Raw genomic sequence first — 26,960 nt, forward strand, 5'->3', positions numbered from 1 at the left:
TGCCAGAGAAGGCATTTAATTTATGACCAGGCCTGTATCTTGTCATAAATTAAATACCTGTTCCCAGGGCATAGTACTCACCAGGACTGCTACAAGGGGGACATCCTCTGGTCTGGAGGAAAGAAGGTTTGTACACAAACATAGAAGAGGATTCTTTACGGTAAGAGCAGTGAGACTATGGAACTCTCTGCCTGAGGAGGTGGTGATGGTGAGTACAATAACGGGATTCAAGAGGGGCCTGGATGTATTTCTGGAGTGTAATAATATTACAGGCTATAGCTACTAGAGAGGGGTCGTTGATCCAGGGAGTTATTCTGATTGCCTGATTGGAGTCGGGAAGGAATTTTTTATTCCCCTAAAGTGGGGGAAATTGGCTTCTACCTCACAGGGTTTTTTTGCCTTCCTCTGGATCAACTTGCAGGATGACAGGCCGAACTGGATGGACAGATGTCTTTTTACAGCCTTACAAACTATGGTAGTTTATGAATAAGGTGATGACAGCAGATAGGCTTTTGTCCTGTAAGAACTTGAACAGCAGCGGTCATGTGTGGCTCTTCTTCCCGAACCTGCATTTTCAGCATGTTGCTGTGGATTAGGACTGCCACACTAGTGTGATCAGCTTACTGGCAGAGTTCTATTAAACAGTTGAGAAATTCAGCAACTCTCACAAAAAAATGTGCTACTCAAAAAACAGCTATTAGACACAGGGTCTATGTCATTCTCACATTCCACAGAAGAGACACAAACTGTCACAATAAGCACTTCTGATCCTTATTTATCCTTTCTGGGAGTATAATGCTTTACATTCCAGCAGAAAAGCAAATCAGGCATGCTGACATCCAATCAAATGTGTGCTGTTGCACCCCCCTTGACCCCAATCTATGATTGACAGCCAAGTAGCCCCTATACACAAGAGAAATTGGTGGGTTCAGCCAATTTAGCTAATGTGGGTAAGCAGCTTTAAAGGACCCTTTAGACAGGCTGACAACTGGAGCAATAATCGCAAGGAGCGTGCGTTCCTAGGAAAGCTTGTTCCTGATCATTGCCCTGTGTAAAGGTGTCGCTGATCACATGCTTGTTCATCGGGTAAAGGCATCGCAGGTGCAGAAACCTAAGGGCTGTTTCACACGAGCGGATGCCGTGCGTGACATCCACTCCGTGAAAGAGTGCCAAGACCCGATGCAAACTTCAGAGGCACGGAGCAGTAACATGACTGATAATGCTCCCTGCCTCTCTGTGGCCTCTTTACTACGAAATCACAGCGAGATAAAGTTGTCACTGTGATTTCGTAGTAAAGAGGTTACAGAGGGGCACGGAGCATTATCAGTCATGTTACTGCTCCGTGTCTCTGCAGTCCGCATCGGGTCTTGGCACTCTTTCACGGAGTGGATGTCACGCACGGCATCCGCTCGTGTGAAACAGCCCTTAAAGCAGCATTTCTGGACAGGCGATCGTGCTGTGTAAATAATGATTCTCTATGGGGAAGAGCAATCATTTACCCCCCTACAGCAGAAGTGATTGCTGCATGTAAATGTAACCCTCACCTTCTATGACGAGCAGGCAATAATCAGGAATGCTGAATGCGGGCGAGTGCTGCTTGGGCGAATTATATGCTAGACATTGATGTTAAATTGGTAGCTAGAGAACTTACATAAATTGTCACATTCTCGGATTTCAGAGCCGTTTCCAAGCTACTTTTTCCTCTTTAGGCCTCATGCACACGGCCGCTGTTTTGGTCCGCATCCGAGCCGCCCATTCACTTCACTCCGTGTGCTGTCCAAATCAGTTGCTCTGTTCCGTGGCCCCGCTAAGAATAGGCATTTATATTGAAGGCTGTCCGTGCCGTTCTGCAAATTGCGGAACGTGCATGGAGGCCATCCATGTTTTGCGGATCCGTGATTTGCGGATCGCAAGACACACCACGGTCATGTGCATGAGGCCGTAGAGTAACATGAAAATCTCTTACCAATAAAATCGCTGCAAAATCACTACTTAAAAAGGGGTTGTCTCACTTCAGCAAGTTGCTTTTATAATGTAGAGAAAGTTAAAGGGAGTCTGTCACCAACCTGACTGGTTTTAAACCAATCACATAGTTCAGTGGGACACAAAGACATGACACAGATGTTACCTTTGTTTTGTTTTTCAGATCATCCAAAATCGCCCAAAAAGTTGTTTTTACGATATGCTAATGAGCCGTCGCAAGTGCCCAGGGGCAGAGAGTTTGCTGAAAATGCCCAAGTTCCCCCGCCTCACTCGCGCCTAACTCCGCCCCTCAGTAAACTCCGGCCAGCCCTGTGGCTCTACGCCATCATATATCCCTATAGGCCGTTAGCGCATCACTGCCGGGCCTGGGCATGCGCAGTGTTCTGCCCAGAGTGGGTAGAGGCACAGAGATATGCAGTGCGCATGCGCCAGTTACTGGGCAATGCACGAACAGCCTATAGGGAAATATGTCACAGAGCCACAGGGCTGGCCTCAGCTTACTGAGGGGCGGAGTTAGGCGCAAGTGAGGCGGGGGAACTTGGGCACTTTCAGCAAACTCTCTGCCCCTGGGCACTTGCGACAGCTCATTAGCATATCATTAAAACGATGATCTAAAAAACAAAACAAAAAGGTAACATCTGTGTCATGTCTTTGTGTTCCACTGAACTATGCGATTGGTTTAAAACCGGTCAGGTTGGTGACAGACTCCCTTTAATACAATACACATTATACACTGCTTGAAACATGTAAACCTGACCGGAGGTGGTGGGAGGCGATATCCACTGTTAGTTTTCTACGATTATGAACGCAAAATAAAAGACAAGCTATGAAAATTTTATCTGGTGCTGGAACTTTTTTTCACATCTAGGAAAAAGCACTGGCCTCTCTGGAGGCTGGGACTGTGGAAGTGCACATACGCTAGTGCTTTTTCCTATATTGTGCAAGCACGGCCACCACTGATGGATTGCAGGGTAGTAGTAACCATGGAAACAAGCAGAATATGTGATGGAAAAATTAATCCAGGCAGCAAAGGAGGCAATATGGATAACAACAATACATTAGTAAGTGCCTTGTATTAACTTTCTCCACATAATAAATGTTATTGGCTGAAGTAAGAGAACCCCTTTAATCTCTAGCGATTAAATTGTTCAAGCTACTCAATGCCTTCCATGTGGACAGCGATTTCACAACCATATTTGTGTAGTGTGACAGTCGAGGTTTTAGCTTTAGGCCTCATGCACACGACCGTATTTTGTTTCCGTGTCCCATCCGTTTTTTGGGGGATAGGATGCGAACCCACTCATTTCAATGGGTCTGCAAAAAACGCAGACAGCACACTGTGTGCTGTCCGCATCAGTATGTCCGTTCCTTTGCTCCGCAAAAAAAGTTGTGCATGTCCTATTTTTTTCTAGTTTGCAGACAAGGATATGCATTAGTACAATGAATCCGCCAAAAAACAAACAAAAACAAAAAACACGGATGCCATACGGAACGTCATCCTTTTTTTGCGGATCCGCAATTTGCGGACTGCAAAACACATAAGGTCGTGTGCATGTAGCCTTCGTCTCGGGTAGCTGCAAACAATGTGGCTTAGCACTACATATCTGAATACAGTTCTGTGGGAATCTAAATACGGCTCTGTAGAAGGACCCACAGCAGATGCTGTAGCATTACAGAGCCCAATACATGGACATATTAGGAAGTGACCTGAATCTCCTGGGCCAGAGTTCAAAATCTGTAAGTCTGTGTTCTCATGATGGTGCAGTTTTCTGCCACATGTGATCACAAAGCATTATTGGTACTGCTTGTGTGCAGACAGTTGTTAGGCCATGTCAGACACCAGGATTTAAGCATTGATGGTTTATCCTCAGGACAGGTCGTCAATAACAGTTCCGAGGACGTTCATCTGCCTAGAATACAGACCATGCCAACCTTTGTCCAGCTGTCTATACACGTGTGCAGTTCTGAGAGCATCCAGATATAAAGAACCTCTTTCCGTTAAATAAATACAATGGGGGAGGGGGGCTCTGGACCTTCTGGCCAGAACATAGAGATGCCAAGTATCAGAGGTCTCTGCATTTGGCAGCCCACCAATGTACAAGTCCTATAAACAAAGGCACTCCACTCCAATTAGATACAAATCAGTAACTTCATTAAATTATACAATATAATTAACAACAAGCGAAAACTTGATAGGGAAAACAAGTGTACAGAAAGGGGCGACATCTCTAGGATCAGTACATAAAGTGCTAATACAGTACATAAATGAATCCACAGTGGAGCAAGTAATGATGAACTGGTTCAGTACATCGTGTGAACATACCTGTAAAGCTCCCACTGGCCACCAATAATGAGAACACTGAGGTGGGTGGCCTGTGGCAACTGCACCACTAATGAATATAATCAACCCCCTAATACAAATGTACACGGCGAGTGCCAGCTGTACCATACAGACAGCATCTGGCCTCAATTATAGGGGAACGGCAGTCCCGCCGAAACCCATCAATTAACCCCTCAGGTTTAATTATATTCATTGGTGGTGCAGTGGCCTCAGGCCCCTCCACCCACCTCAGTATTAGGCCTCATGCACACGACAGTATTTTTTTCACAGTCCGCAAAAACGGGGTCCGTAGGTCCGTGACCGTTTTTTTTCGTCCGTGGGTCTTCCTTGATTTTTGGAGGATCCACGGATATGAAAAAAAAGTCGTTTTGGTGTCCGCCTGGCCGTGCGGAGCCAAACGGATCAGTCCTGAATTACAATGCAAGTCAATGGGGACGGATCCGTTTGACGTTGACACAATATGGTGCAATTGCAAATGGATCCGTCCCCATTGACTGTCAATGTAAAGTCAGGAGTCCCTTTACTTTCACACTTGCGTTCAGAGCGGATCCGTCTGAGACGGATCCGCGTGAAAGTAGCCTCAGACGGATCCGTCCAGACTTTACATTGAAAGTCAATGGGGGACGGATCCGTTTGAAAATTGAGCCACAGTGTGTCATCTTCAAACGGATCCGTCCCCATTGACTTACATTGTAAGTCTGGACGGATCCACACGCCTCCGCACGGCTGCAAGCAGCGTTCAGGTGTCCACCTGCTGAGCGGAGCCCAAACGCTGCCAGACTGATGCATTCTGAGCGGATCCGCGTCCACTCAGAATGAAATAGGGCTGGACGGATGCGTTCAGGGCCGCTTGTGAGCCCCTTCAAACGGAGCTCACAAGCGGACACCCAAACATTTTAACTTGAAGCGTCCCCATCACCATGGGAACGCCTCTATGTTAGAATATACTGTTGGATATGAGCTACATCGTCAAACTCAGATCCGACAGTATATTCTAACACAGAGGCATTCCCATGCTGATGGGGACGCTTCAGGTTAGAATATACTGAAAAACTGTGTACATGACTGCCCCCAGGTGCTGCCAGGCAGCAGGGGGCAGACCCCCCCCCCCCTCCCTCTCCTGTAGTTAACTCGTTGGTGGCCAGTGGGCCCTCTCCCCTCCCTCCCCCTCCTAATTTAAATCGCCCCCCCTATCATTGGTGGAGAGTACCGATCGGAGTCCCAGTGTAATCGCTGGGGCTCCGATCGGTAACCATGGCAACCGGGACGCTACTGCAGTCCCGGTTGCCATGGTTGCTTAGCAATTTGTAGAAGCTTCATACTTACCTGCGAGCTGCGATGTCTGTGACCGGCCGGGAGCTCCTCCTACTGGTAAGTGACAGGTCTGTGCGGCGCATTGCCTAATGATCTGTCACTTACCAGTAGGAGGAGCTCCCGGCCGGTCACAGACATCGCAGCTCGCAGGTAAGTATGAAGCTTCTACAAATTGCTAAGCAACCATGGCAACCGGGACTGCAGTAGCGTCCCGGTTGCCATGGTTACCGATCGGAGCCCCAGCGATTACACTGGGACTCCGATCGGTACTCTCCACTGCCACCAATGAAAGGGGGGGCGATTTTAATTAGGAGGGGGAGGGAGGGGAGAGGGCCCACTGGCCACCAATGAGTTAACTACAGGGGAGGGAGGGGGGCCCACTGGACACCAATAAGTTAAAAACAGGGGGGAGGGCAGTCATGTACACAGTTTTTCAGTATATTCTAACCTGAAGCGTCCCCATCACCATGGGAACGCCTCTGTGTTAGAATATACTGTCGGATCCGAGTTTCACGATCTAGCTCATATCCAACAGTATATTCTAACAGAGGCGTTCCCATGGTGATGGGGACGCTTCAAGTTAAAATGTTCGGGTGTCCACTTGTGAGCTCCGTTTGAAGGGGCTCACAAGCGGACCCGAACGCTTCCGTCCAGCCCTAATGCATTCTGAGTGGACGTGGATCCGCTCAGAATGCATCAGTCTGGCAGCGTTCAGCCTCCGCTCCGCTCAGCAGGCGGACACCTGAACGCTGCTTGCCTGGCCGTGCGGATCCGTCCAGACTTACAATGTAAGTCAATGGGGACGGATCCGTTTGAAGATGGCACACTATGGCTCAATCTTCAAACGGATCCGTCCCCCATTGACTTTACATTGAAAGTCTGGACGGATCCGTCTGAGACTATTTTCACACTTAGAAATATTTTAACAATATAATGCAGACGGATCCGTACTGAACGGAGCCACCGTCTGCATTATATGAGCGGATCCGTCTGAGACTCCTGACTTTACATTGAAAGCCAATGGGGACGGATCAGTTTGCAATTGCACCATATTGTGTCAATGTCAAACGGATCCGTCCCCATTGACATGCATTGTAATTCAGGACGGATCAGTTTGGCTCTGCACGGCCAGGCGGACACCAAAACGACTTTTTTTTCATGTCTGTGGATCCTCCAAAAATCGAGGAAGACCCACAGACGAAAAAACGGTCACGGATCACGGACCTACAGACCCCGTTTTTGCGGACCGTGAAAAAATACTGTCGTGTGCATGAGGCCTAATACTCATTGGTGGTGCAGTGGCCACAGTGCCACCCTCCTCAGTATTTGCAGGTGAGTAGCATCGTCGTCCAGGAGCAGGAGAGGTAAGTGGGTTTTTTATTTTATTTGCTCTGTGGCAGTGGGGGCATCTGAAATGGCACTGGAGGCATAATAATGGGGGCTCATAATTGGCATGGGGGGGCTAATCTGAGGTCTTATTAACATTAGGGGTCTGATCTGAGGTCTGGTTAAGGGGCTTATTAACATTGGGGGTCTGATTGCTGGCCTTATCTGGGATCTAATGAAAAATATATGTTTTTCCTATTGAACTTCTGTAAAACCTAGGTCATCTTATAGGGCGAAAAAAAACAAAGTATTAGGTTTTGCCACATCCAAATAAAATATCTCTGAAGTGCCGTGTTTTCTAATGAGCTATCCTAAGGATAAGTCATCAACATAAAAATTCCAGGAAATAAATTTTAAAGAGGACCTTTCATCGGTCCAAACATTGTGAACTAAGTATCGTGACATATACAGCGGAGCCCAGGGATCTCGCTGCACTTACTATTATCCCTGGGCACCGCTCTGTTCTCCCGTTATGTCCTCCGGTATGTTCGGGGACTTGGTTAAAGTAGGCGGAGTCTGCCCTTGTTCTGCTGGGCGTCTCCTTGTCCAAGGCTGTAGTGCTGGCCAATCGCAGCGCAGAGCTCACAGCCTGGGAGAAAAAACCTCCCAGACTGTGAGCTCTGCTCTGCGATTGGCCAGCGCTAAGGCCTAGGAGAAGGAGACGCCCAGCAGAACAAAGGCAGACTCCGCCTACTATAACTTACAGAGCGAAGATACCGGAGGACATAACAGGAGAACAGAGCGGCGCCCAGGGATAATAGTAAGTGCAGTGCGATCCCTGGGCGCCGCTGTACAGGTCATGATACTTAGTTCACAATGTTTGGACCGATGAAAGGTCCTCTTTAAGCCAGATTTATCAACTGCGACTTTTGAAAAAGTCAAAAATTGTCAAAATCTTACTCCTGTAAAGGAGAACATGGAAGGTGAGAAAGATATTTCAAACCAGCAGTTCAATATAACAAGATCGCTAAGGGTCTAGTGTAAGTAAACGACTTACGAAGGTGAGAAAGATCTTAAAAGAGGAGTTAGCCTTAAAGATGCACCACATTTATCAATGTGTGACACACCATACACTTGAGCAAATTACAGCAACACTGGTACTCCTGCAAAATTTACTTAAAAAATTGCCCTCAAGCTGAAGTCATGAGGACTGCTTTGCATGGCTGTGTTGGTTTATATACGCACATCTATATGTGATAATATGACTGAGCTGTGTAAATAGACTATTGATTATAAAGGGTACCCTTGACATGCAATGTCTGCTGCCGACAAAATAAGCACGAGCAACACAGCTATGCCACCATAAGGCAAAATACATCCAATTGCCTTGCAAGGCTGGTTTGTTTGCAATCGCCAACTATTCTGGTTAGATGATCTTAATATATGAAATCAGGAAAGGTTTTGTCACTTTCTGAAAAAAAGACCTAGCAAAACCTCCCATTTGCTTAGAAAAATAAAATAAAAATTAATTAGTCACAAGGCTAAAAAAGAAGGCTGATATCCCATTAGCCATGTGCTTAATCACATAAAAAGTACTTCTCCAGGAATAATACTGATGACATATCCTCAGGATGAGGGCTCATGCACTTGTACGTATTTTCTTTCTGTGTCCGTTCATTTTTTTGTTTTGTTTTATTTGGGGGGGGGGGGGGGGCGACGACTGTATGTGGAACCATTTATTTTAATGAGTTCGCAAAAAATAAATAAAAAATAAGACGGGCGTTAGTCCTTGTGCATTCCGTTTCTGTATGTTCATTCCGCAAAAAAAAATAGAACATGTCCTATTATTGTCCGCATTACGGACAATGATAGGACTGTTCTATTAGGGGCCTGCTGTTCCGTTCCACAAAATACGCAATTTGCGGAACAGATGCGGACCTATTCTGTGGACCAGTGAATGGACCTTAACAGTCAGAGCACTGTATTGCTGGATGCAGAAAACAAATTTCCCAATGAACAACTGCAGAAAAGACTGCATCATCCCAAAGTACAAGCGTAAGGTGTTTATTCACCAGGACATGTGAGGTCTTTAAAAGGGGTTCTCCGGGAATTAAGAAAATAAAATTACTGAAAATACCTCCTCTCTGTTCTGCTTGTCAGGGGTTATGATCCTGAATACAGGTGAATCTCTGTGGGAATGGAGATGATGAGGAGACATGAGAGGAGGGTGAGGTGTGGCTAATGAGCAGCAGCACTTGTTTACAGTCTCCATTACCACAGCAACACATTACCACAGTCTGTCCTGTCTGTCCACTCTGTACTCCATGTCTCCTCATGACCTCCATTCCTGCAGAGACTCAGCTGAAGAGCTTATTAAAATGTATTCAGGATCATAATCCCTGACAAGCAGATCTTTACCGCAGTGTTGTGAAATAACTTGTCCTGCTGTGTGTGTGTACTAATAGGATGGCGGCCATTTTGTTTCACCTGATAATTGCATACTGTGTGCTGTCCGCATCTTTTCCGGCCCCATTGAAAATGAATAGGTTCGGATTTGTTCCGCAATGTTGCAAACATGTGAATGGACCCTTACTGTGGCTTTTACCAAAAATTGCAGGTAACCTAAGCCTTAGGGCACAGTCCCACAAACGTGTTTTGATCCACGTCCGAGACGCATTTTTTGTGGCTCGGATGCAGACCTATTCACTTCAATGGGGCCGCAAAAGATGTGGACAGCACTCCATGTGCTTTACGCATCCATTGCTCCGTTCAGTGGCCCCTCAAAAATTATAGCTCATGTCCTATTCTTGCCCGTTCTGCGAACAAGAATAGGCATTATGGGACACTCCGTTACGCAAATGGCGGCATCCGTGTTTTGTGGATCCGCAATTTGTGGGCCGCAAAACATAGCACATTTGTGTGCATGAGCCCTTTTGCTGAGGATACAGACATTATAGTTTCCCTGCTACCCTGAGCCAACTTGGGGGGGGGGGGGGGGGGGGGGGGGGGAAGTATAAATAAATAAAATAAAATAGATAAGTACCACCCCTCCACACACGCCCACAAAATTGCTGTGAAAGATCCACACTAGATCCCTTGGTAACACATTACAAATGTTACTTGGGGTATTACAGGAGAAAATTAAGTATGTGGGATGGCCATGAAATTGCTCAAAATAAAAACAAAAAATTAGTTTTTTAATCGCCTTGCTGATGCCCTGCTACTGCCGTTTGGATGGTGCCTGGGTCCGTACTGCTCTACATTTCCTGCTCTTGAATCCACTGGGAAAGGAGTCCAGCCAATCACTGGCTGCAGTGATGACCTGTCACAACCAGTGACTGCATGGATTTCCCAGCCATTTCCTGCCGTGCCGTACTGTTAACAGGAAGTGGAATGCAGCTACAACCTGGGCACTGTTGGAACAGCAGCAGCAGGGGATTATAAACTACCGTCACCTTATATTTCCAGGGCCATAGAACAAATTACTTTACTGTAACATCCCTTTTATGCCAATCACTTAACACCAGTAGAATACTGGAAGAAATGTGGATCAAATGACCATTGATGACAGATAAAGTTGGTTCTGCTGATTTTCGGAGATCTTAGGCCCCTGTATGCCTCCTGAAAACCACTCAATGCCCACCAACATGTTATGTGAACAGAGCTTAATGCTGTCCATTCACAAGATGACAGTGGGCCAACATGGCCAATTTTGGCTGGCTATCATTGGAAAAAAACTTAACACAAGGTTGGCCAAAACTACACGTGTATGGCATGGCATGATATAGGACTTTGCCCAAGCAGCAGGGAGTCAGTTGTCAGATTTGAAATGTTTTATTTTTCAATTTTTTAAAGCTTTTTGTTGTTTTTTTGCTTTTTTTTTCAAACATTCGATCATCTGATCGCTTGTCCCACAGACTGCAATGAATTACCACTGCAGCCTATGGGAGATGTAGTGCATTCCTATGGAGCCCAGGGGAGGCTGTTCAGGCCCAAGGAGCATTGTGCTTCCAGGGAAAAGCCTCTAAGATGCCATTGCCACAACTGACCACGGCATCTCAGGCATTAAGGCTAGGTCTACACGACGACATTTGTCGCGCAACAAAAAGTCGCGCGACAGATAGGGCGCAACAGTTGTCGCGCGACATTTTGTTGCACCAATGTCGCGCGACAATTTTTATAATGGCAGTCTATGGTGTCGCACTGCAACATGCAACATGTTGCGACTGCGACGCGACAGTCGCAGAAAAATCCATCTTGAATGGATTTTCTGCAACTGTCGCGTCGCAGTCGCAGCATGTCGCATGTTGCAGTGCGACACCATAGACTGCCATTATAAAAATTGTCGCGCGACATTGGTGCAACAAAATGTCGCGCGACAAATGTCGTCGTGTAGACCTAGCCTAAATGTCAGTGAACAACGATAACAGCAGGCGGCTATGGCGCCCACTCAACTTCTCAGAGGGTGCCATGTTTAAATACTGGACTGGTAGGGGTTAAAATACAATTTCTGGGGAAAACAATATAATTCCTATGAGTAAATATGCCGCACACTATAAATTCAATAAATGTAGGAAAAGGAACTGAGCATGTGCATCACAGAAAGGGAACTTGTCACCTCATCTATGACTGAAACTGCCCACAGTACCTTTTTCATGTGCTCAGGCTACTTTCACACTATCGTTGCTTGAATCCGGCGTTCAATTCCGTCACCGGAACTGCCCGTCTGATCCGGAAAAACGTGTGAAAACAGATTACATGTGTCAAATTTTTCGGGTTTAACATGCAAAAGCCGGATCCGGTTTGACGGCACACACGGCGCCGGATCCAGCGTTAATGCAAGTCAATGGAAAAAAGGCCAGATCCGGCATTCAGCGAAAGTGTTCCGGATTTTTGTAAAAATAAAAATACAACATGCTACAGTTTTCTGAAAAGCCTGATCAGTCAAACAGACTGAACTGAAGACATCCTGAACGGATTACTCTCTATTCAGAATGCATGGGGATGAAACTGATCAGTTCTTTTCCGGATTTGAACCCCGTTGAACCCCTAGGACGGAACTCAGCGCCAAAAAAAAAAAACGCCAGTGTTAAAGTACCCTTATGGTGCTCCTGAAGAGACCTTTGTTGCCCTTTTCTAACTTGCTATTGTGCAGAAAATCAACCTGTATTCCTCTTCCTGTTGCATGCAAATGATCTTTTCAAGTCTCTGGCACATGTGTAGTGAGGACTTCAAACCATGGACAGTACACCCTTTCACTGGGCAGATACCAAAAATGCGAATGAACGGCGCCTGCACAGGAATCTCAGGAGACCAAGGGATGACTTTCAGCACTCAAGATGCAGGAGGCAGGGGCCTGATGGGGAAACTTCAACTTCTAGGTGGAAAGAGATCACCTCCTTGACTTGAAGATTATGTGCATGTGGAGGGAAGAAGAATAAAAGTCGATTTACTGCACAACAATAAGTTAGAAAAAGGCAACAAAGGCCACTTAAAGGGGTTATCCCATCTTAGACAATGGGGGCATATCACTAGAGGTGGGACTCGCACCTACAAGGAGAACGGAGCCGGGGAGAGTCGTGGCTGGAGGACCCCGGGTTTCCCGGGGTCCGTCCACCACCATGCGCAGCTCCCCGCCTCTCCCATTGAAGTGAATGGGAGCACACCGCGCATGCGCGGCCACCGTTCCCATTCATTTCTATTGGGCCAACGGAAATAGCAGAGCCAGCGCTCGGCTATTTTCGGCGGCTCCATAGAAATGAATTGAGGGCGGCTGTGCATGCGTAATGCGCCCTCCTCAACTTTCTCCGCTCCATTCTCCTTGTAGGTGCAGGTCCCAGTGGTGGGACCCGCACCTATCAGACAATGGGGGCATATCCTAGCGATATGCCCCCATTGTCTAAGATGGGATAACCCCTTTAAAGAGCACCATAAGCACTTGACATAGGAACTGTGGGCAGTTTGAAAGCCATAACCAAGGTGACAGGTTCTGTTTAACTAAGGGCCTTGGAGCAGCAGCATGAAGCTACTAAGGCCCTGATTTATCAAGACTGGCCTATGCTACACTGCCCACAATCCAGTCTGAGATCTATGCCAACTCAGATCTGCTGTAGATTTCAGTCTTCGTTTACACCAAATTTTCATAAATAATAAGGAATGTGTCATGGCCAGTGGCCCTGCCCACGCCCACCCCATTTTTGGGAACTGGCGAGGGCAGCATAAAAATGCTAGTTGCAACTAAAAAAGTTGCCATGGCATTTAAAAAGTTGCAAAACTAGGGTTTTGTGACTAACACCAAAATAAATGATAAATTCACCCCTTAGGGCTCATGCACACAAACGTATTTTCTTTCCGTGTCAGTTCCATTTTTTTTGCATACTGTATGAGGAACCATTCATTTCAATAGGTCCGCCAAAAAAAACTGAAGGTACTCCGTGTGCATTCCGTTTCTCCACATTTCCGTTCTGCAAAAAAATAAAACATGTCCTATTCTTGTCCGCATAAGGCCTCATGCACACGACCGTTGTGTGCATCCGTGGCCGTTGTGCCGTTTTCCGTTTTTTTTCACGGACCCATTGACTTTCAATGGGTCCGTGGAAAAATCGGAAAATGCACCGTTTGGCAGCCGCATCCGTGAGCCGTGTTTCCTGGCCGTGAAAAAAATATGACCTGTCCTATTTTTTTCACGGCCAACGGTTCACGGGCCCATTCAAGTCAATGGGTCCGTGAAAGAACACGGATGCACACAAGATTGGCATCCGTGTCCGTGATCCGTGGCCGTAGGTTTTAGTTTCATACAGACGGATCCGAAGATCCGTCTGCATAAAAGCTTTTTCAGAGCTGAGTTTTCACTTCGTGAAAACTCAGATCCGACAGTATATTCTAACACAGAAGCGTTCCCATGGTGATGGGACGCTTCTAGTTAGAATACACTACAAACTGTGTACAAGACTGCCCCCTGCTGCCTGGCAGCACCCGATCTCTTACAGGGGGATATGATAGTGCGGCACCTGAAGGGGTTAATTGTACTATCATATCCCCCTGTAAGAGATCAGGGCTGCCAGGCAGCAGGGGGCAGACCCCCCCCCTCCCCAGTTTGAATATCATTGTGCGGCCCCCCCCTCCCCTGTTGTTAACTCGTTGGTGGCCAGTGTGCGCACCCCCCTCCCTCCCTCCCTCTATTGTTTTAATACATTGGGGCCAGTGTGCGCGCGCCCCCAACCCCCCCCCTCCCTCCCTCTATTGTAATAATAGCATTGGGGCCAGTGTGCGCACTAACCCCCCCCCCCGAAGATCGGTGGCAGCGGAGTACAAGATTTTCATACTTACCTGGCTGCTGGCTGCTGCGATGTCTGCGTCCGGCCGGGAGCTCCTCCTACTGGTAAGTGACAGCAATGCGCCGCACAGACCTGTCACTTACCAGTAGGAGGAGCTCCCGGCCGGACACAGAGATCGCAGCAGCCAGGTAAGTATGAATCTTCTACTCCGCTGCCACCGATGATCGGGGGGGGGGGCACACTGGCCCCAATGCTATTATTACAATAGAGGGAGGGAGGGGGGGGGGGTTGGGGGGGCGCGCACACTGGCCCCAATGCTATTATTACAATAGAGGGAGGGAGGGAGGGAGGGGGGTGCGCACACTGGCCACCAACGAGTTAACAACAGGGGAGGGGGGGCCCACTGGCCACCAATGAGTTAAAAACAGGGGGGGGGGGGGTCTGCCCCTGCTGCCTGGCAGCACCTGCCAGGCAGCAGGGGACAGTCATGTACACAGTTTTTTTGTATATTCTAACCTGAAGCGTCTCCATCACCATGGGAACGCCTCTGTGTTAGAATATACTGTCGGAAATGAGTTTCACGATGTAGCTCATATCCGACAGTATATTCTAACATAGAGGCGTTCCCATGGTGATGGGGACGCTACAAGTTAAAATATACCATCGGATTGGAGAAAACTCCAATCCGATGGTATAACAGAACTCCAGACTTTACATTGAAAGTCAATGGGGACGGATCCGTTTGAAATGGCACCATATTGTGTCAACATCAAACGGATCCGTCCCCATTGACTTGCATTGTAATTCAGGACGGATCCGTTTGGCTCCGCACGGCCAGGCGGACACCAAAATGACTTTTTTTTCATGTCCGTGGATCCTCCAAAAATCAAGGAAGACCCACGGACGGAAAAACGGTCACGGATCACGGACCAACGGAACCCCGTTTTGCGGACCGTGAAAAAAAACGTCCGTGTGCATGAGGCCTTACGGACAAGAATAGGACTGTTCTATTAGAGGCCAGCTGTTCCGTTCCGCAAAATACGGAATGCACACTGAATCATCCGTATTTTTTCCGGATTCATTTTTGCGGACCGCAAATTGCATACGGTCGTGTGCATGAGCCCTTAGTCTAAATGATCCTTAACAAGGGCAGAAGCACAGACAATTATCACTGTCGTACTGAACATTCCCGCTAATTCGCAATTTGTCCAACAGAAGAAAAGATTCATATGGCACTCACCCATAAAAATGTAACTTTTCACTTTATTGATTCCATAGAAAGGTTAAAAAACTGCCATGCGGGTCAGAAGAAGCAAGATTCCTTGCAGTCCACTAACTGTCCGATTGTGAGCAGAGTTGATTACTGAAATACAAGTAGCAATCACCTCTGATGCGTTCATCCGATGACCGCATGTTAGCTCATTCATCAGGTGTTCAGTGGCACCTTTAGGCCTCATGCACACGACAGTTTATTTTCACGGTCTGCAAAAACGGGGTCCGTAGGTCCGTGATCCGTGACAGTTTTTTCGTCCGTGGGTCTTCCTTGATTTTTGGAGGATCCACGGACATGAAAAAAATGTCGTTTTGGTGTCCGCCTGGCCGTGCGGAGCCAAACGGATCCGTCCTGAATTACAATGCAAGTCAATGGGGACGGATCCGTTTGATGTTGACACAATATGGTGCCATTTCAAACGGATCCGTCCCCATTGACTTTCAATGTAAAGTCTGGAGTTCTTTTATACCATCGGAGTGGAGTTTTCTCCAATCCGATGGTATATTTTAACTTGAAGCGTCCCCATCACCATGTCCCCATCTTCGGATCCGTCTGTACGAAAGCAACCTACGGCCACGGATGCCAATCTTGTGTGCATCCGTGTTCTTTCACGGGCCCATTGACTTGAATGGGTCCGTGAACCGTTGTCCGTCAAAAAAATAGGACAGGTCCTATTTTTTTGACGGACAGGATACACGGATCACGGCCTCGGCTGCAAAACGGTGCATTTTCCGATTTTTCCACGGACCCATTGAAAGTCAATGGGTCCGCGAAAAAAACGGAAAACGGCACAACGGCCACGGATGCACACAACGGTCGTGTGCATGAGGCCTTACGCAGAGCAAGTCATAAGAATGTTCAGTCCCAACAATGGGCCCGTGTAACAGGACTGAAGGGCTGCCTACTCACTTAAAGGGGTTCTCCAGGAATTAAGAAAGTGAAAATACTTAAATATTACTTTATTATTAATATATTCTCAAATACCTTTCATTATTTATAATGGCTCGTTTTGTCTGGTGAGCAATAATCAGGGGAAACAAAATGGCCACCGTCCGATTAGTACATACAAAACCTGTCCTGATCACACATGAGGACAAGTTACTTTACAACACTGAGGTAAAGAGCTGCCTTCGCCTCCTCCGCCTCTCTACGGCCTCTTTCACACGGGCGTCATGTTTTTTGCCCGGATAAGAGGCGGGTGCGTTGCGGGAAAATGCGCGATTTTTCTGCGCGAGTGCAAAACATTGTCATGCGTTTTGCACTTGCGTGAGAAAAATCGCGCATGTTTGGTACCCAGACCCGAACTTCTTCACAGAAGTTCGGGCTTGGGATTGATGTTCTGAAGATTGTATTATTTTCCCTTATAACATGGTTATAAGGGAAAATAATAGCATTCTGACTACAGAATGCTTTGTATAATAGTGCTGGAAGGGTTAAAAATAATAAAAAAGTTAACTCACCTTCTCCTCTTGTTCGCGCAGATGCCACTCTGTTCTTTAGCTGTGGACTGAATGACCTGAGGTGACGTCAGATCACATGGTCCATCACCATGGTGATGGAGCATGTGATCTGACGTCATCAAAGGTCCTTTAGCCCACAGATAAAGAACAGACCGGCATCTGCGCTAACAAGAGGAGAAGGTGAGTTAACTTTTTTATTATTTTTAACCCCTCCAGCACTATTATACAAAGCATTCTGTAGTCAGAATGCTATTATTTTCCCTTATAACCATGTTATAAGGGAAAATAATACAGTGAATAGACTGTCACCTAGAACCCATGCGTGAAAATCGCACCGCATCCGCACTTGCTTGCGGATGCATGCGATTTTCACGCAACCCCATTCATTTCTATAGGGCCTGCGTTACGTGAAAAACGCACAAAGAGGAGCATGCTGCGATTTTCACGCAACGCACAAGTGATGCGTGAAAATCACCGCTCGTGTGCACAGTCTCATAGAAATGAATGGGTCAGGATTCAGTGCGGGTGCAATGCGTTCACCGCACGCATCGCACCCGCACGGAAAACTCGCCCGTGTGAAAGGGGCCTACTTGTCAGGGATTATGATCCTGAATACAGATAAGAACTTTACCTGAATCTCTGGGAAATTTAGTTCATGAGGAGACATGAAGTACAGAAAGGATGGACAGGACAGACTGTGGTAATGGAGACTGCATACAAGTGCTGCTGCTCATTAGCCCACCACACCCTGAAGGTGTATATAGCCTTTAAGAATCAGATTACATCATCTGTTATAGCTAATCCTGATTACGGTACTTTAATTACATCTATATTGCTTAGTACTTTTCTATAATGTACCTACATTGGAATGATTCTGAGTGAGTGAAGTAGAATCTTAAGGCTGGGTTTACACCTGAGCGTTTTACAGCGCGTTCCTACGCGCTGTAAAACGCTCAACTATGAGAAGCCAATGCTTCCCTATGGTAATGGTTCTCACCTGGGCGTTTTACAGCGCGCAAGACCGCGCTGTAAACCGCCCGACGCCCCAAGAAGTACATGAGCTTTTTTGGGGCGTCTTGTCGCGCGTTCCCGTACATAGACTTCCGGGAACGCGCGACAATGGGCGTTCGCTTGTCTCTGTATGAGCGATTGCAAACGCCCGTACAATCGCGCATACAGAGCGCTCCATCGCGAACGCTCAGGTGTGAACCCAGCGTAAAAGAAATCTGTCTCTAGGATAATCGCTACTGAAGTAAAGCCATGGCCTAATAGCAACTAGTACCTTATTTCAATAGATGTGTTCTATCTTCTGAAAATAGTTTATTTGCTATGCAAATGAGCCAGTAAGGTGCCCAGAGGGGCGTCACTCTTGCAGTAAGGAACCCAGGCACGCCTCCTGCCACAATGTGTCCACCCAGCCCTCCTACATCACATTTAAAGGGAACCTGTCACCAGGATTTTGTGCATAGAGCTGGGGACATGGGCTGCTAGATGGCCGCTAGCACATCTGCAGTACCCAGTCCCCATAGCTCTCTACTACGGATGTAGTAGAGTTAACACCCATGATTTATGAGACGTGTTATCTAAACTGAATGCGTTAATCAAACACCTTCCATTGCTTTTCAATGGCTTTTGTCTGAAGATAACGCGATGAGTTAAGAAATTTGAGTTAAGAGCTTGAGTGCTAACTCTGCTACTGTACATGTCATAAAATTGCACACCCATGTGTGCACACAGCGCCTTGTTATTTAGTTATATGAAATTACAGGTACACTAACATTTCAAAACTTTCCTAATTGCCTATGAAAGTAAATGTGCAACAAGCTGTTATTTAACACTTTCAACCCCAGGCCAGTTTTCACCTTCCTGCCCAGGCCATTTTAAGCAAATCTGACACGTGTCACTTTATGTGGTAAAACCTTTAAAACGCTTTTACTTATCCAGGAAATTCTGAGATTGTTTTCTCGTGACACATTGTACTTCATTATAGTCGTAAAATTGAGTTAAAATAATTTCATTTTTATTTATAAAAAATAAATAAAAAAAATTTACCACATTTTTGCAAATTTCTAAACTTCAATTTCTCTACTTTTATAATAGATAGTAATTACTCCAAAAATAGTTATTACTTTACATCCCCCATATGTCTACTTCATGTTTGGATCATTTTGTTAATGCCATTTTATTTTTTGGGGACGTTGGAAGGCTTGGAAGTTTAGAAGCAAATCTTGCAATTTTTAAGAAAATTTCCAAAACCCACTTTTTAAAAAGGACCAGTTCAGGTCTGAAGTCACTTTGTGAGGCTTGCATAATAGAAACCACCCAAAAATGACCCCATTTTAGAAACTACACCTCTCAAGTTACTCAAAACAGATTTTACAAACTTTGTTGTTAGGTGTTCCACAAGAATTTATGGAAAATGGAGATGAAATTTCAGGATTTCACTTTTTGGCAGATTTACCAATTTAATCAATTTTTTGGGCAGTTTTTATTTTTTGTTATTTATAGTGTTCATATGACAGGTTAGATCATGTGGTATTTTTATATAGCAGGTTGTTACGGACGTGACAATACCAAATATGACACCTTTTGGTTGTTTCAGTTTTACATAATAAATCTTTTTTTTTTTTTATGATTTTTTTTGAAAGCCATAGTTTATTTTTATTTTTTGAGCAACTGTCTTATGTAGGGGCTGATTTTTGCAGGATGAGATGACGGTTTGATTGGCACTATTTTGGTGTGCATATGACTTTTTGATTGCTTGCTATTGCACTTTTTGTGATGTAAGGTGACCAAAATTTTTTTTTTTTTTTTTTTTTACGGTGTTCACCTGAGGGGTTAGTTCATGTGATATTTTTATAGAGCTGGTCGATACCCAATATGTCTACTTTTCATTTTTTACAATATTTTTTTACTTTATTTAGGTAAAAATGTTTTTTGTTAGTTTTTTTAACTTGAAACTTAATTTTGTTTTGTAAAACTATTTTTTTTTTCACTTTTCTTTGTCCCACTCTGGGACTTCATCTTTTGGGTGTCTGATCCCCTTTACAATGCATAACAATACTTCTGTATTGTAATGCATTGGCTGTAAGTGTATTAGTCACTATAATACACTTACAGCTTCCTGTGAGATCCAGGAAGCTGGATCTCACAGGCTGTCACGAAAGGCAGCCACGATGCCTAAGGAAGGCATTGGGCTGCCTTCCCTGCCATTGGGTCCCCGTTACAGCAGCGTGGGGATCTGATGGCTGCTCCCCCCCATACATCGCGGACCGCGGCACATCAAAGGTTAATGCGCCGGCACCAGTGTTTTCACCGATGCAGGCGCATACAGCAGAGGTCCGGCTATTAGTCACTGCCCGACCCATGCCACTGATCGGACGGGCGCAGCTCCTGCACCCGCCTGATTAGCCCGCCATAATAGTACAGCGTTGGGTGGCAAGTCACGTCCCGCTGCGCCGTACTATTACGGCGCTGGTAAGGAAGGGGTTAATAAATCAACAATTCCATAACACAACTCTGACACTACAGCCCTGAGTGTAGTGGAGTCCTGGTGCCAGAGCTTCTGCAGCACAGCCGATTGGTGGAGGTGCTGCGAGTTAGACCCCTGCCCTGACCAAATCTCCAACTCCTTTTGCTAAAAACTTAGTGCAGCAGATGAAAGACATCATGCTTACTTCCCTTTGAAGACTGAAGACGTCTAGCAGCTCAAAACTGGGAGAAGCCAGGGGGACACAGGTACAACCATCTACTGTTCGGAGAAGTCTGGCCAGATGTGGTTTTCACAGAGGAAGGCCTCATGCACACGACCGTTGTGTGCATCCGTGGCCGTTGTGCCATTTTCCGTTTTTTTTCACGGACCCATTGACTTTCAATGGGTCCGTGGAAAAATCGGAAAATGCACCGTTTGGCAGCCGCATCCGTGAGCCGTGTTTCCTGGCCGTGAAAAAAATATGACCTGTCCTATTTTTTTCACGGCCAACGGTTCACGGGCCCATTCAAGTCAATGGGTCCGTGAAAGAACACGGATGCACACAAGATTGGCATCCGTGTCCGTGATCCGTGGCCGTAGGTTTTAGTTTCATACAGACGGATCCGAAGATCCGTCTGCATAAAAGCTTTTTCTGATCTAAGTTTTCACTTCGTGAAAACTCATTTCCGACAGTATATTCTAACACAGAAGCGTTCCCATGGTGATGGGGACGCTTCTAGTTAGAATACACTGCAAACTTTGTACAAGACTGCCCCCTGCTGCCTGGCAGCACCCGATCTCTTACAGGGGGATATGATAGTACAATTAACCCCATCATATCCCCCTGTAAGAGATCAGGGCTGCCAGGCAGCAGGGGGCAGACCCCCCCCCCCCCCCTCCCCAGTTTGAATATCATTGTGCGGCCCCCCCCCTCCCCTGTTGTTAACTCGTTGGTGGCCAGTGTGCGCACCCCCCTCCCTCCCTCCCTCTATTGTTTTAATACATTGGGGCCAGTGTGCGCGCCCCCCCCCCAACCCCCCCTCCCTCCCTCTATTGTTTTAATACATTGGGGCCAGTGTGCGCGCGCCCCCCCAACCCCCCCTCCCTCCCTCTATTGTTTTAATACATTGGGGCCAGTGTGCGCACCCCCCCAACCCCCAACCCCCCCTCCCTCCCTCTATTGTAATCATCATCGGTGGCAGCGGAGTAGAAGATTTTCATACTTACCTGCTTCTTGCTGCTGCGATGTCTGCGTCCGGCCGGGAGCTCCTCCTACTGGTAAGTGACAGGTCTGTGCGGCGCATTGCTGTCACTTACCAGTAGGAGGAGCTCCCGGCCGGACGCAGACATCGCAGCAGCAAGAAGCAGGTAAGTATGAAAATCTTCTACTCCGCTGCCACCGATGATGATTACAATAGAGGGAGGGAGGGGGGGGGGGGGGGGGTTGGGGGGGTGCGCACACTGGCCCCAATGTATTAAAACAATAGAGAGAGGGAGGGAGGGGGGGTTGGGGGGGCGCGCGCACACTGGCCCCAATGTATTAAAACAATAGAGGGAGGGAGGGGGGGGGGGTTGTGGGGGCGCGCGCACACTGGCCCCAATGTATTAAAATAATAGAGGGGGGGTTGGGGGGCGCGCGCACACTGGCCCCAATGTATTAAAACAATAGAGGGAGGGAGGGGGGTGCGCACACTGGCCACCAACGAGTTAACAACAGGGGAGGGGGGGCCCACTGGCCACCAATGAGTTAAAAACAGGGGGGGGGGGGGTCTGCCCCCTGCTGCCTGGCAGCACCTGCCAGGCAGCAGGGGGCAGTCATGTACACAGTTTTTTTGTATATTCTAACCTGAAGCGTCTCCATCACCATGGGAACGCCTCTGTGTTAGAATATACTGTCGGAAATGAGTTTCACGATGTAGCTCATATCCGACAGTATATTCTAACATAGAGGCGTTCCCATGGTGATGGGGACGCTACAAGTTAAAATATACCATCGGATTGGAGAAAACTCCAATCCGATGGTATAACAGAACTCCAGACTTTACATTGAAAGTCAATGGGGACGGATCCGTTTGAAATGGCACCATATTGTGTCAACTTCAAACGGATCCGTCCCTATTGACTTGCATTGTAATTCAGGACGGATCCGTTTGGCTCCGCACGGCCAGGCGGACGCCAAAACGACTTTTTTTTCATGTCCGTGGATCCTCCAAAAATCAAGGAAGACCCACGGACGAAAAAACGGTCACGGATCACGGACCCACGGACCCAGTTTTTGCGGGCCGTGAAAAAAAACTGTCGTGTGCATGAGGCCGAATTGCGAGAAAAAAGCCATACTTTCGATGTGGAAACAATATCAATGGGTGTTTGCACACAACAGTGAAGGATGGTGGAGGTTTCCTGCAAGTTTTGGGCTGCATTTCAGCAAATGGAGTTTGGGATTTGGTCAGAATTAGGCTACATGCACACGACCGTGCCGTTTTTTGCGGTCCGCAAATTGCGGATCCGCTAAAAACAGAAGCCGCCCATGTGCCTTCCACAATTTGTGGAACAGAACGTGCGGCCTTATTGTAGAAATGCCTATTCTTGTCCGCAAAACAGACAAGAATAGGACATGCTATATTTTGCGGCCCCATTGAAGTGAATAGATCCGCACCCGAGCCACAAAAAATGCGGCTCGGATGCGGACCACAAAAACGGTTTTGTGCATGAGGTCTTAATGGTGTCCTCACTGCTGAGAAATACAGGCAGATACTTATCCATCATACAATACTACCAGGAAGGCATCCAATTGGCTCTAAATTAATTCTGCAGCAGAACAATGACCCCAAACATAGAGCCAATGTCATTAAGAACTATCTTCAGGGTAAAGAATAACAAGGAGTCCTGCTGATATGGTAGCCACAGAGCCCCAATTTCAAAATCATCGAGCATGTCTGGGATTACATGAAGAGACAGAAGTATTTGAGCAAGCCTACATCCACAGATCTGTGGTTAGTTCTCCAAGATGTTTGGAGCAACCTCCCTGCACAGTTCCTTCAAAAACAGTTTTGCAAGTGTATCGTGAAGAATTGAGGCTGTTTTGAGGGGTGGTCACACCAAATACTGATTTGATTTAGATTTCTTTTTTGTTCATTTACTTTGCATTTTGTTGATAAATCAAGTATTAACACTTCTATTTTTGAAAGCATTCTTTATTTGCAGCACTTTTTGCACACCTGCCTTTTTGCCCAATACTGTGTGTATATATTGTCACAAGGCAACACTTCTCTGTAGGCATCTGTCGAAACTGTTAGGCCCCTTGCAGACGAGCGTGTCCGCATTAGGTCCAGATGCGTTGCGTCTGCGATCAGGGAAAATCGTGCAAGTGCGTACGCAATTTCAGTCAGTTTTGACTGAGATTGCGTTGCTCAATTTTTTCCGCGCGAGTGCAATGCGTTTTGCACCCACGTGAGAAAAAAAATGATTGCGGTACCCAGACCCGAACCTGGACTTCTTCACTGAAGTTCGGGTTTGGGTTAGGTGAAGTGAATTGGTCCGGATTCAGTGCAGGTCCAATGCGTTCACCTCAAGCATTGCACCCGTGTGGAATTCTCGCCCGTGTGAAAGGGGCCTTAGAGACACCACCTTAGCCCATATACCAGAATCCACGTGATCTCATGATCTGTCACGGGGGAAACAAGATCAGTACCAGAAGCAGCAATATGGTTTATATACAGGAATATAAAAATATTTGCCTGCTTGTTCAGGAGGCTGCTAATCCTGTAGAGTATACAGAGTAAGGCGCTGTTCACACTGTTTTTGCGGATCCGCTGATGGCAGACCCAAACATGGACACGGCCATGTGCATCAGTGTTCTCCATGGACAGCACACGGTGATGGGGTAATTTACACATCAATGATTTTCCACCAAGACATGCCCTACTTTTGTCGGCAATAAAACCAAAACATGCCCATTAAAGTCTATGGGGCACATTTAGGCCTCGTTCGCATTTCCATGTCAGTTTGACGTCCATGAAAAAAAAAAAAAAAAAGGGGTCAATGTTTCATCCGTGTGTCCGTTTTTACCCTCCATCTGTCATCTGTAGTCCAGACACTGCTCAGCTGAAAGTTAATTTCCAAAGCAACTTCTCTCAGTCTTCAGTGAAAAACGGATGCAACATGGATACCATGATTTTCACGGGTGTGTTTGATCCACATCATGGACTAAAGTAGTACATGTCCCCATGTCTTTTTTTTTACTGACCGACGGTCAGCAAAAAAAATAACTGATATGTGCACAGACACATTAAAATAAATGGTGTCCGCATAAAACGCGGACAGCACACGCCAGTGAAAAACGGAAATGTGAACGAGGCCTTACGTTCGGCCAGCTTTTTAAGCTAGTCTTAGTTTCCCCTTTCGCTGCCATAAGATTTGTCTAAATTATGATAAGGCATGCGCCTCGTCACAAACTAGCCACAGCTCTGGCAGTCCTTACGCCTGGTGTAAAAACGACTCTGGCTGGAGTAGCTTTTCGCCAACGTTTACGCCTGGCATAAATTTAAGTAAATGTGCATGCCCTATGCCACCCAACTGTCGAACATGGCATGAAACCGGCTGGCCGTGTAACTAAATATTGTCACATGGCCAGTTAATAATGGGACTGGTAACTATTTTTCCATAAACAGTCGCAAGTCCGTTAATAAATGACCCCCTACTAGCGGAATCTCAGAGATTTTCATGGACCATTGGTAGGAGATGTTCTAGAAACTCATTTTCAGCCCAGCAGTGTCCATGAAATATGGATGATACATGGAGGGTAAAAATGGACACCCGGATCCTTCACGTGTGCTACTTTCACACTAGCGACACGGACCTCCGGCAGGCTGTTCCGTCGGGTGAACAGCCTGTCGGATCCGTCCTGCCGCTAGTGAACGTGTGCCCCCGGACTGCCACTCCGTCCCCATTGACTATAGCGGGGGGCGGGGTTCCGGTGGAGGCACGGCGAGAGGCTGCCGGAATAAATGTCAGACATGTCGTATATTGTCACCGACATCATCGTGGATGTAGACATGTGAAAGAGGCCTTGTGCTGACCTAAAAGTCCATCTAAATGTAAGAAGGTGGTATCGTGTCAGTCAGCAATCATTTCGGGCAATTTAGGCGTAGTTCACACTTCCCTGTTTTGGTCAGTGATTGTGTCTCCACAGACACAAGGTTCTGGCTCACAATCCCCGACGTGTGACAGTGGCCTTACTCATAATAAAAGTGTCATATGGTCACAAGGGTCAACAAGTGAAGCATAGCTGTCAGAAAGTGGTAAAGGCAGAGGACCCCTTTAACCACAGCCAGAAGCTGCGGATGCAGAGCAGTTTGGCTGCCGGACCAAGACAATGGTTGTAAAGCCACCAAACCCCCTGAGACAACTGTTGCCATGTTCTCAGTCTCTTACCTTGTCACCTATGCTGCTGGGCTCAGTGTGGATTAGGTCGGGGCTAGGGGTGTCACCAATCACAAATCCATCGTCTTCAGCCCCAGGGGAGCAGCTCAGAGGGTGCTTGATGTCATGCAGCGACTTCTGGCCAGACGACGGCAAGGACTTGGGAGTACTCGAACCTGACATGATGAACAGAGCCTCAGCACCGAGGAGCCATTGCCACCCAGAGCTCAGAAGAGAGGCAGAAAGGCGGTGGGCGGCGGAGGCTCCACAACGTTAGATACGGCGGAGGAGAACTAGCAGCTGGCAGGCGGCCCACGGGATTGCTGCCCCCACATCATACCGGCTGTCTGTCCCCGGGAGTAATGGGTGCAGTCCTGAGGAAGGACAGCTCGGCCACTTCCAGCTTCTCACAGACTCCTCCTTTTTCGCTTTCTCTCTCTTTTTTCCTCCATCCCGGTTTTATCACCCTCCCACTCTCTGTGACTAAGAGGAAGTTAACCCTCGGCCATGGTTCCAGGAAGTGTTCAGCTGCAGGAAGCTAGAGGCACTCAGGATACCCCCATGGGGTCAGGGAACACGTTTTTGGGATAGGATACCTTCTTCCTACTGAAACATAGGCCCTTATTGTCAAATTCTGACTTTTTTTTATTTTTTATTTCTTCATATCAGTTTTTTTCTATTGTTGCCCTCCCACAAGTGACAACAAGATGGCCACCTGACAGGAACAGCCACCCAGCTTCCTGGAGAGAGGACTAGATTTGCATTGGTGGGAGAGAGCCTAAGGGCCTATATCTGATGACTGTATTGATGGGTCCGCAAATTGCCGACCCTTTCATTTCAATAGGTCAATTTAATAATGCTGTCCGCATCCGTTCTTCCTTTCTATGGCCTCGCAAAAAAAGACCTATTCCGCAAAACAAACACGGTCATCTTAATGAGCCTTAAGGGCCTTTTCACATGGCCTTTTCTTTCTCTTCCATGTGTGGTTTTAAAAAAATGGACCCGTACAAGTCAATGGTGATATTCACACTACTGTTTTTGTATTTTATTCCCCCACAGGTCCGTTTGGCCAATCCAAGAAACTCTATGCATG

General features: G+C 46.9%; 1 protein-coding gene across 4 annotated transcripts in view; it reads right to left on the reverse strand.

Moving 5' to 3' along the window:
* Window positions 1–26,351, reverse strand: part of LOC122921111 (sorting nexin-30) — an 88,430-nt gene extending 62,079 nt beyond the window's left edge. The window contains exon 1 of one of the 4 annotated variants that reach the window (XM_044271072.1): window positions 25,880–26,351. In XM_044271072.1, the coding sequence (XP_044127007.1) occupies window positions 25,880–26,050 (171 nt within the window). In that variant the 5' untranslated portion in view covers window positions 26,051–26,351. The remainder of the gene's footprint in view (window positions 1–25,879) is intronic. The other 3 variants (XM_044271082.1, XM_044271091.1, XM_044271100.1) reach the window with 3 other exon arrangements.
* Window positions 26,352–26,960: the final 609 nt, after the last annotated feature.

The sequence above is a fragment of the Bufo gargarizans genome, chromosome 1 (assembly GCF_014858855.1).
Source record: "Bufo gargarizans isolate SCDJY-AF-19 chromosome 1, ASM1485885v1, whole genome shotgun sequence".
NCBI classification, from domain to species: domain Eukaryota; kingdom Metazoa; phylum Chordata; class Amphibia; order Anura; family Bufonidae; genus Bufo; species Bufo gargarizans.